The sequence below is a fragment of the Myotis daubentonii genome, chromosome 5 (assembly GCF_963259705.1).
Source record: "Myotis daubentonii chromosome 5, mMyoDau2.1, whole genome shotgun sequence".
Lineage (NCBI taxonomy): Eukaryota > Metazoa > Chordata > Mammalia > Chiroptera > Vespertilionidae > Myotis > Myotis daubentonii.
Genome location: NC_081844.1, coordinates 29,194,609 through 29,206,342, shown reverse-complemented (window position 1 = coordinate 29,206,342; position 11,734 = coordinate 29,194,609). Strand labels below are relative to the sequence as shown.

At 48.1% G+C, this 11,734-nt stretch overlaps 1 protein-coding gene across 1 annotated transcript in view; it reads left to right on the top strand.

Moving 5' to 3' along the window:
• The first annotated feature begins 1,589 nt into the window (after window positions 1-1,589).
• Window positions 1,590-11,734, top strand: part of VAV1 (vav guanine nucleotide exchange factor 1) — a 57,801-nt gene continuing 47,656 nt past the window's right edge. The window contains exon 1 of the mRNA XM_059696928.1: window positions 1,590-1,877. Within this exon, the coding sequence (XP_059552911.1) occupies window positions 1,674-1,877 (204 nt within the window). The 5' untranslated portion in view covers window positions 1,590-1,673. The remainder of the gene's footprint in view (window positions 1,878-11,734) is intronic.

Genomic DNA, 11,734 nt, shown 5'->3' with positions numbered 1-11,734 from the left:
GCTGGGCTGCCCTCGTGTGGAAGAGGGGCTGAGGGGGGACTGAGGGGGTTATCTTTTCCTTAACACCCCGTCCCTCCCGCCCCCGCCTAATTTTGATACAGAGGGTAGAGGGTATGTCCAGGGAAGGAGCATAGCGCCCCCTAATGGTTACAAGAATTTTAAAAATGCAACGGGTGTCTAGGGAAATTGAGTGGGGAGGGGAGGCGACTCACAACCTAGTGGGGCGAGAGACCGCATAGACAAGATGATTTCAGGTGGTAAGGGCTACGAAGACAGTGAATGTTTGCTAAACGTGTCAACGAACGACACTAATGAAGCCTGTTAGGAGAGAGGATAGTGACCATGGGGATACATGGATGGATTTGGGATAAATGTCAGAGGTGGTGTCAATAGAGCTTTCAACCATTTATTTGTTTGCTTATTCTCCTTCAACAAATATTTATGGAGCATGTATATGTGCTAGGTGCTGGGGTAGGGCGGGAGGGGGTCCAGCAGCACACAAAAGACTATTTTCTAAATAGATAATAAAGAAATAAGTATAGCTCAGCCGGCATGGCTCAGTGGTTGAGTGTCAACCTATGAAACTGGAGGTCACGGTTGGATTCCCAGTCGGGGCTCATGCTCGGGTTTTGGGCTCGATCCCCAGTGTGGGGCGTGCAGAAGGCAGCCGATCATCATTGATGTTTCTATCTCTCTCTCTCTCTCCCCCTTTATTCCTCTCTGAAATGAATAAAAATATATTTAGAAATAAAATAAGTATAATAAAATATCAGATTTGATGATGATCAGGGCTTAAAGTAGGGATAGGGTATGATCGGGTGGGATGAAAGGCTGTGATTCAAAATAAGGTGGTCTGGGAAGACTTCATGAAAAGGTGACACTGAGCAAAAACCTTTAGGTGGTGAGGGAACTAGCTATGAAGTTGCCTAAAGCAGGGGGAGGAGCATGTGCAAAGGTCCTGGGGCAGGACAAGGCCTGGCTTGTTGGAGGAACAGCAGGAGGCCTGTGTGGCAAGTGAGAGAGGGGTGTGGAGGGGTTGAGGGCAGGGAGAGTTTAGGGAGGGCAGGTTATATGTGGCCTTGTGGGTTGCATGGAGGACTTTTCCCCCAAAGAGGAAGGTATGTGACAAGAGGAGGGACACCTGACTTGATTCAGGTGATCCCAGGCGCCCTCTGGCTGTGGTGGGAAGGATAGACTGTGGAGGAAGAAGGCGAGAGCGCAGGGACCTGGGCGGAGGAGACGAGACTGGTCCAGGATAGTGATGATGGGGCTGGACCAGGTTGGAGGCAGAGAGGGGAGGGGTGAGCAGAGGGCGGATTTTGAGTACTTTGAGGTGTTACTGCTCAAGGGTTGGGTATGGAGAAAGGCAGCCGGCCTCAATCTGTTGGCCTGATCACCAGCAGCCCCATCTCCCCTCCCAGGTGCCCAGGTGTTGTGTTGGTGGGGGAAAGAGAGGTCCCGGGAGGAAGGGGCTGGGCTAGGCGGGGCTGGCCTGCAGGTGCTACTCCCCCCCCCCGCCCCCACCCCCTACGGCTCCTCCTCCTCCACCCCCTCTCCCTGCGACAGTTACAGGCAAAGAAGAGGAAGTGGTAGCTAGTAGCACAGGCAGGCGGGCGGGCGGCGGGCGGCGGAGGCTGCGAGGGTGCGCGGGCCGGGCCGGGAAAGCAGCCGCCATGGAGCTGTGGCGACAATGTACCCACTGGCTGATCCAGTGCCGGGTGCTGCCGCCCAGCCACCGCGTGACCTGGGACGGGGCCCAGGTGTGCGAGCTGGCGCAAGCCCTGCGGGATGGGGTCCTTCTCTGCCAGCTGCTTAACAACCTGCAGCCCCACGCCATCAACTTACGCGAGGTCAACCTGCGTCCCCAGATGTCCCAGGTGAGCCCACCGCGGGCTGCCAGGCCCAGGGTTGGAAGTAGGGGGCATTCCAGGCTGGGTTACTGTACTGTGCCTCTGGGCCGGCACCGCAGGGGGTATATGTCAACTTCGAGGAGGCTGGCTGAGGAGGGGGGGGGAGTGGGTCGTGTGGATGGTAACACTGAAATTCTGGGGTGACCCACCAAAGGTTAGCAGGAATGCATTTGTAGGCACAGAATGAGCCCAACTTTAGGCTGTGAACTGGCAAGCTGGGGATTAGCCGCTCCTGAGCCCCAGGCCCACTTCCCTGGGGTTCAAGGCCTCAGGTGCCATCCTCTGGGAGTCTTGAGAGGGAGGGTGCCTAGAAATTCCTCTGGTTGGTCAACAGGTGCTTAAGGTTTTCTTAGACCCCTTGCCCCCAGATTCTGGCTATGGGGGAGGGGCCTCCTTCCCCACATGTGTCTCCTCCTCCAGCCGGGCTGCTGGGCCCCTTCCTTCCCCTCACATCTCCTTCCCCTTGGCTTCCTGCCTGGGCCTGGGGCAGATGGGGGCCTGTGACCTAGGGTTCTGCTCTTCCTGGCTTCCTCCATCCCCTGGGGGACATTGAGGCAGGACCCTGTCCTGAGCCCCCGCGGGTGGGTTCTGGGGTTTAGGAGCCTAGGAATAGCTCCTCTTTCTCAGTAGCAATTTCTGTGAAGGCTGAGGGTCCAGGAGGAGGCAGATTTGACTGTGACCGCCCCCGGCTCAGGAAACACATTCAAGTCCCTATTTGAATGCGGTTGGGTGGGGGAGGTAACAGGACTGGATGCTCTCTCCACAGCACCTCCTCTGGTTCTCATGGCCGCCTGGGTGCTGGGTGGAAGTGGTATTTGCTGCTGGGTGCGGGCTGGCGGTGCCCCACCTGCCATGGAGGTCCACGGGGACCCATAGGGCAGCCTTTAGTCTCTGTGCCTGGATGAAAGCTTTGTCCAGAGGAGCTGTAGGCTGGGGAGGGGGGAGGTTGGGGCATCCATAGCCTCCTCTCTGGTTTGACTGCCATGTGCAGGTGGGGGGAGGGGAAGGGACTGCTCTGGGAGTGGGCCCTGGGAATCCTTAGGGACACTTCCTGGGGACAGAGCCCTGGGTGGAGAGGTGGGTGGTCCCCCTTTGCTAGCCCTGGCAGGGCTCTAGAGAGCCCCTCCCCCATGGCCAGCCCTCCTTGACACCTGCCATCCCAAAATTGCCTACATTTGCTTGTCTCCTTCCAGCACACGAGGCAGTAGCTCTACCACCTGTCAGGCCTCAGATCAGCAGGGAGGCAGGGCCCCCACTGAGGCTTAATGGCAGCGAATGACAAAGTGGATAGACGCAAGGATGAACTTCCACCCTGCACGCAGCTTGCCTAAAGCTTGCTCTCGGATGAAAAGCAGGGGGATGTGGCATTGATGTTTAGGAGAGCAGCTGCAGGGACTCCAGGGACCATCCTATGTCTATGTGCTGGGCAATGCCATGAACCCAGGCCCAGGCCTGACTCTCAAGGTGCTCCCAGACTCGGGGACATGGAACCAGACACCTGCAGCCCCTTGTTGTCCGGACTGTGGTGGAGGGACAAATCTCTGGGCTGGGGGTCCTGTAGCAAAGGCAAGACATTGCCTGAGGGAGTCTGGCTTTCTCCAAGAGGAGACATTTGTACTGGGTTTTGAAGAGTGAATAGGAGCTTTCTCATTGCTCCGGCTTCCTGCACCCAGCTGTGCCAGGCCCTAGTCTGTGCAGGTGTATTCCCTGATCCTTCCTGTGTGGGAGCTCTGTACCCTCCTGCCCCTGCTCATTTTGTCTCTCTTCAGAGCTCAGCCCCATGCCCCGTTCGTGATGGGATGTGTGTGGGAAGCTGAAACATTAAGCCAGAGGGAGGTGCCAAAAGAACAACCTCTCTAGGTTTGCATGTCCCTGTCTGTTGACAGATGGAAGGCAGGACAATGGGATGTAGAAGGGCCGAGGGAGAAAAGGGAAGGGTGTGGGAGGAGGGAGGGGGCTATGGCTCAAACGAAGGTGTGGAGGCTGGAATTGGGGTGCTTCCCAGTTTCTCTCATTTTCTTTTCATAGTTCTTCTGCTTTTCCTCAGTTGTTTCCAGGGAAGAGGGTGGGAAGACCATATTTAAACATTCAGTCATTTGGCAACAATTACAATGTATGCCAGAGTTCTTCTTGGGGCCAAGACAGTGAGAACAGGACACACACAAACCCCTGTTGTTGTGGAGCCCGCATTCTAGTGGGAGAGACTGACAGTGAGTAAATAAGGAAGGAAACATATAAATTGTCAGGAGGTAGTATGTACTCTGGAACAAACAAAGCAGGAAAGGGGACTCAGGCGTAACAGGCCGCACTTTTGAATAGGGCGTCTGGGAGGCCTCACTGATAAGGTGACGTTGGAGCAGAGACCTGGGGAAAGTGAGGGAATGAATGAGCCATATGGATCTGGGGAAACAGTGCTTCTGCTAGGGGGTGCTGCCAGTGCAAAGGCCCTGGGGTCGGAAAGGGTGAATGCCCACACAGGCTGTGCTGCACTGCAGGGCAGTGAGTGGCCTGGCTGGTGGAAATGGTTCATGGGTGAGGTCTGATTGGAGGGAATCTTCAAGCTGGAAGGTCCCTCAGATCTGAGGCCCAGAGAGAATGGATGCTACTATCATAAGCGGCCACAATGACCAGACAACCCAACTCTGCCCCTGGAGCTCAACCCAACTCTTTCTCTGAGACTCCACATTCTGGGTTGCAGAGATGAAGGAAACTTGAAGGCTAAGGGCGTGAAGAGGAAGAGGTGAATGTGACAGTCATTGTGGGAAAGATCCACCAGGACATGGGAGCTGATTAGACTTGGGGTGGGGACAGGCTCTGGGGCCAAGATGATGTCAAGGTCCCCAGCTCAGTGAACGCTGGTGCCGCTGGCACAGGCAGGAAAGGGAGCGGGCAGGAGGGTGGGCTAGGGGCCGGTGGCTTGGAGGAGCCAGACATGGGTTCAAGTGCTGGTGCCACCACTTCCTGGCTTCCCCTCCCTGAGCCTTGGTGTCCCCTCTGTGAACTGTAAATGAAAACGTCACCTTTTCGGGGGGGATTCTTATGATATTTCAGTACTACTTACCATGGCAGTGTCTGATACCTGATAAACCCTCACTAGAAGGCCTTTTTAGAAAGGATGTGAGGTAGCGGGAGGGAGGGCAGCATAACACACAGGTAGGAATTGGGTTAGGGTAGTAGTTCTCAACTGCAGCGATTTTGACCCCCTTTTATTTTTATTTATTTTTGGTTTTTATTTACTTTTGTTGATTTCAGAGAGGAAGGGAGAGGGAGAGATAGAAACATCAATGATAAGAGAGTCATTGATCGGCTGCCTCCTCCACACCCCCTACTGGGGATCGAGCCCACAGCCAGGACATGTGCCCTTGACCAGAATTGAACCTGAAACCCTTCAGTCTGCAGGTTGACCCTCTATCCACTGAGCCAAACCGACTAGGGCTTGCCCCCCATTTAGGAGATGCTGGTGGCATCTAGTAGATAGAAGCTCAGCAGCCCACAGATGCCACACACGACAGAGAATCATCCTGCCCCAAATGTCAGCAGTGCTGAGGTTAAGAAGAAGCCTGTGCCAGGGGACAGAGAGCCCAACAGAATATTTAGATTATTTAACAACTTGGTTAATTAATGCATCCATATCATTCAGGTATTAAAATGCATAAAAAGACATACAGGGGAAAATTTAACTTCTAGTCCTGTCCCTCAGATACCCACACATACCCAGTTCCTACCTTCCCCCCATAAGTGACTACATTTTTTTAAGGTTTATTCACTTAAAAAAATCTTTATTGTTGAACGTATTACAGATGTCTCATTTTTACCCCATTGACCCCTTCTAATCTGTACCTGTGCCCCACCCCTGGCCTTCAACACACTATTATCTGTGTCTATGGGTTATGCATATATGCATACAAGTTCTTTGATTAACTTCTTCCTACCCACTCTCCACCTCCACCTTCCAGCTGAGGTTCAACAGTCTGTTCCATGCTTCTATGTCTCTGGATCTATTTTGTTCATCTGTTTATTTTGTTCTTTAGATTCTACGTATGAGTGAGATCATGTGATACTTGTCTTTCTCTGACTGGCTTATTTCCCTTAACATAATACTCTCCAGGTCGCTCCATGCTGTTTCAAAGCGTAAGAGATCCTTCTTTTTTACTGCTGCATAGTATTCCATGGTGTAAATGTACCACAGCTTTTTTATTCACTCCTCTACTGATGGACACTTGGGCTGTTTCCAGATCTTAGCTCTTATAAATTGCACTGCTATGAACATTGGGGTGCATATCATATATTCTTTCTGATTGATGTCCTGGGTTTCTAAGGATATATTCCTAGAAGTGGGATCACTGGGTCAAATGGCAGATCCATATTTAATTTTTTGAGGAAACTCCATACTGTTCTCCATAATGGCTGTACCAGTCTGCATTCCCACCAGCAGTGCACTAGAGTTCCCTTTACCATGGACTGGTAGAATTAACATCATTAAAATGTCCATACTCAAAGCAATCTAAAGATTCAATGCAATCCCTATTATAATACTAATGGCATATTTCACAGATGTAGAACAAACACTCCAAAAATTTATATGGAACCAAAAAAGACCCAGGAATGCCGCAGCAATCTTGAGAAAGAATGAAGTTGGAGGAAACACAATACCAGATTTCAAGTTATACTACAAAGCCATTAATCCAAACAGCCTGGTGCTGGCACAAGAACAGGCATATAGATCAGTGGGACAGAATAGACACCCCAGAAATCGACCCAAGCCATGATGCTCAATTAATATTTGACAGAGGAGGCAAGAGCCTACAGTGGAGTCAAGACAGTCTCTTCAATAACTGGTGCTGGGAAAATTGGACAGATACATGCAAAAAAATGAAACTAGCCCACCAACTTACACCATACACAAGAATAAACTCAAAATGGATAAAGGACTTAAGTATAAGTCAGGACACCATAAAAATCCTAGAAGAAACCATAGGTAGCAAAATCTTAGACTTCTCTTGTAGCAAATGTTTATAGACACATCTCCTAAGACAAAGGAAACTAAGGAGAAAATAAACAAATGGAACTACATCAAAGTAAAAAGCTTCTGCACAGCACAAGAGACCATCAACAAAATGAAAAAGGAGCCCACTGTATGGGAGAACATATTTGGCAATGATACATCTGATAAAGGGTTAATATTCAAAACGTATAAGGAATTCATAAACTTAACAAAAGGAAGACAAACAATCCAGTTAAAAGATGGGCAAAGGACCCAAATAGACACTTCTCCAAAGGGGACATACAGATGACCAAGGGACATATGAAAAAATGCTCAAAGTCACTGATCATCTGAGAGATGCAAATTAGAACAACAATGAGGCATCACCTCACACCTGTCAGAATGGCTGCCATCAACAAATCAACAAATGACAAGTGCTGGCGAGGATGTGGAGAAAGGGAACACTAGTGCACTTTTTAAAAGTTGACTGTATGTCCTTCCAGAATTTCTTTATGCAAATATAAGCAAAAGAGAACTCATGCTCTTACTTATTACACTCCTCCCTTCACTTGAAAGACAGCATATACTATCCACTGCTTTATACCCTGCTTTCCTCAGTTTAATAACCATCTTGGGAATTTTACCAAATCCATACATAGAGATTGTCCTCATTCCTTTCCGAAAATAGCTATATGATGTTCCAGATAATTCATTTATTTAACAAACCACTTATATTGTGGTATGTGTCAGGTTTAGCCTAAACCATGGGACAGCAAACTACAATCAGGGGCTGAATGTGTCCACAGTATGTTCCTATAAATAAAGTTTTATTGGCCCGCAGCCACGCATATTCATTTATGTACTGTCTATAGCTGATTTTCAGCTACAACTATAGAGTTGAGTAGTTGCAACAGAGACTGTCTAGCCTGAGGAGCTGAAGGTATTTACTCTCCAGATCTTTGTAGAAAAAGCTCACTGATACCTGGTATAAATGCTTTCTATACATTACTAGTAACTCGTTTAATTCCCACCACAACTTGTGAGGTAGGAAGTATTATTATCCTCCTTTTTCGTTTGGAGAAACTGAGGCACATAGATGTTAAGTAACTTGCTCCAGGGCACCCAATTTGAAAGTGGCAGAGTCGGGGACTTGAACCCAGGCTGCCTGGCCCCAGGATCCTTACATTCAACAATTACTCTAACCTACCTCTATTTCATCCATGGACACTTGGCATTTGTTCTAATAATAATCAATAATCTCGTCCATGATTCATTTTCCCGCTCCTGAACTCTGTGACCTTGGACATGTCACTTAACCTCTCTGTGCTTCCGTTTCGTCATCTGTAACAGGGAGATAAACATTCCCATCTTAAAGCATCGTTGTGAGGGATAAACAAGTCACCGTAAAGAACCTAGAAAAGTATCTGGCTACATGTAAATGTTCCTGTGGCAGCCTTACACATGGGCAAGTATATCCATGGGATAAATTCTCAGAAGGGTTTGTTGGCTCAGAGTGAATGAGTGTGTGTTTTGGAGATGGGGCAATTGTTCTCTATGTGGGATTGTTCCCATATGGATTGTTCCAATTACTCTGGAAAGATCTGCTAAGATCTTTCTTATCAGAGAGATCTTCCCTGATTTCAATGCGTAAGAGTGCTTGTTCTCTGTGGCCTGGCTAACAGACTGTTCTGTTGTCACACATTCAGGGTTGCTAACTTGGGGGATAAGTGGAGCTCATTATGGCTCAATTTTTATTTTCTTTTTCTGAGTGAGGTTGATCCTCTTTTCCTATGTTTAAGAGCTATTTTTATTTTCTCTCAGTGGAATATTTGTTCATATCACGTGCCCATTATTTTTTTTTTGTAGTACTGTTGACTGTTTTTTTCTTATTGATTTTCCATGGCTCTTTATATACAGTGGAACCTCTTTCCTCAAACTTAATTTGTTCGGGAAGGCTGTTCGAAAACCGACACATTTTTTCCCATTAGAAATAATGTAAATTGAATTAATCTGTTTCAGACCCCCAAATAATTCCCTGTTTTAACCTCTTATATACAGTACATGTCTATTGTACTGTTTAACCTATAAATAAACACTTTAAAAACAAAAGGACATGAAATGTAAATGAGAATTTAACAAGAAGGAAGGGAAATGTACAGTAAAAAAGTGAAAAATTTACAATAATTATAAGCAGCAACAAAAGAAACACAAAAATATTCACAGCACAATATCCTGAGATTTTAACAGTGGTGAACTGACTCATATTTGTGCATTCTCTCCTTTGTTTGTCACCTGAGAGATGCATGACTCATCCTACAGGTATGAGCATGAAAGGGTTGTCAGGCCCAGCCAGAGTGGCTCAATGTTTGAGTATCAACCTATAAATCAGGAGGTCATGGTTTGATTCCTGGTCAGGGAAAATGCCCGGACTGCAGGCTCGATCCGGTGTGCGAGAGGCAGCCGATCGATGATTCTCTCTCATCATTAATGTTTCTATCTCGCTCTCCCTCACCCTTCCTCTCTGAAATCAATTATATATAGTAAAAGCGTAATATGCTAATTAGACCAGACAGCTGAGCGACCTTCCAGACGACCTTCCGGACGAAGCCAGGGCTGCGAGGGCCATCATGCATTGGGCCTCTAGAATATATATATATATTAAAGGGTTGCTAGGTTGAGAAGCAAATTGATTGAGATGGGAGACATTCGAGAAACCAGGTTCCACTGTATTAGGCTGGTTTGAATTTCAAATCAGGTACTTACTAGCTTTGTGATCTTGGAGACAAAAATTACTTAACCTATCTGAGCCCTGTCTTATTTATAAAATGGGGATGTGGATAGGACCTTTATCTCAGGGTTGTGTGAGGACTAAATGTGATAAGGTAAGTTAAATTCCTATCACGGCGATTGACATGTAGCAAGCGCTAAATTCATGGGAGTCACTCTTTTGGTTAATTTGATTTCAGTGGGCCTGAGTGGGCTGTAGGATGTGGTAGAGTCAGGGTATGTGAGGGCAGTTCCTGTGACAAATTGCATCGCTTCAATGACAATAAGAATTTACTTGTTGCTCACATAACAATCCAGTTTGGATCAAGTGGGGGTTGAGGAGATGGTTCTTCTTTACAGTTTTTCTAGGACCCCAGCTGCTTCCGTCTCATGACCCCATCCTCCCTACAGCCCCGGAGTCCTCTCTACTCACCCAGAGGGCAAGGAAGGAGTGTGAGAAAGGAAACCATGGGAGGCTTTAATGGGCCAGTCCCAGAAGGGACACCATCACCTCCATCCTGTTCCATCGGCTAGAACTCGCTCACAAGGTCCCATCCAACTGCAAGAGCAGCTGAGAATGCAGTTTAGCTGGAAGCCAATGGACAAGGAAATGGGTTGGGTGGCTATAGAGAAGTCACTGGCCCCAAGAAACCCAAGGTGAAACCTAGCTGGCTTCTGAGATGCCGGTCTGGAGGGAGCTGTTTTGCAGGCGGGCTTGGTAGGATGAGGAATGAGGGGGCCTGAAACAAAGCCGTGGGGAAGGGACTCAGTTAGGGACGAATGGCCTGCGTGGGTTGGCTGTGTTCGTTGGAAGTCTTCATCTCAACACGTCTGAAGCCTGGGAGGGTCAACCTGTTCATTCTTTTTTTTTTTTTAAATATATTTTATTGATTTTTTACAGAGAGGAAGGGAGAGAGATAGAGAGTCAGAAACATCGATGAGAGAGAAACATCGATCAGCTGCCTCCTGCACATCTCCTACTGGGGATATGCTCGCAACCCAGGTACATGCCCTTTACCGGAATCGAACCTGGGACCTTTCAGTCCGCAGGCCGACGCTCTATCCACTGAGCCAAACCGGTTTCGGCACCCTGTTCATTCTTTTCCATTCCATTCTGTTCTGTTCACTGACCTCATCCTGGGCCCGATTCTGGGCAATGTTACTTTTCAGGGCTTTCACAGAGGAGCCTGGAAAACCCTGTCCCTTCTCTCTTCCAGCCCTCCCATGGCTCCCCATTGCTCTTGGAGCGAAATGCAAAGTCCTCACCATGACCCAGATTTGTCCTCTGTTTACCTCTCAGCCCTCATCTCCTCCCTCTCTCCCCCTCACTCATTTCTACTCCAGCCATACGGGCCTCCTCACTGTTCCTAGAGCCACCAGGTAGAAGCTAATCCAGCCTCAGGGCCTTTGCGTGTGCTGTTCTTGCTTCATGGATCCCTCTTCTCCCAGATATACACTGTGATTGTTCGCTTACCTCCTTCAGGTTTCCTACCAGAGAGATCTTCCCTGGCTTCTATACCTAAGATCGCACCCCATTCCCCTCCATTCGCATATACAATTCTCATTCTCTCCCTTGTTTAATTTTTCTCCATAGCACTTAGCACCTTCTGACCTATCATAGTTTTTACTTATTTGCTTATTGTCTGCTTCTCCCACTGGAATGTCAGGGCAAGGCGTTTTGTCTGTTTGGTTCTACAACTGTATCTCCAGTGCCCAGAACATAAGTAGGTGCTCACTAAATATTTATTAAGCATTCTACTTACTCATTCATCATTCATCATTCATTTAATGCAGGGGTCAGCACACTATAACCTGTGGCTTCCTGCCTCCTTTTAGAAACAAAAATTTAGTTGATACACGGTCACCCCATCTGCTGACATATTGGCCATAGCTGCTTTTGCTAGCTGAGTAGTCACAACAGAGACCCTATGACCTGCAAAGCCAAAAAAAATTATTCTCTGGCTCTACAGAAAGTTTGCTGATTTGAGCCCTGATGTAATAGGCACTTGTTGAGTGCTTACTGATGGTTGATTAGTGGTAGTTGTTAGTGGTGGGTGAGTATGGATTGCCTAGG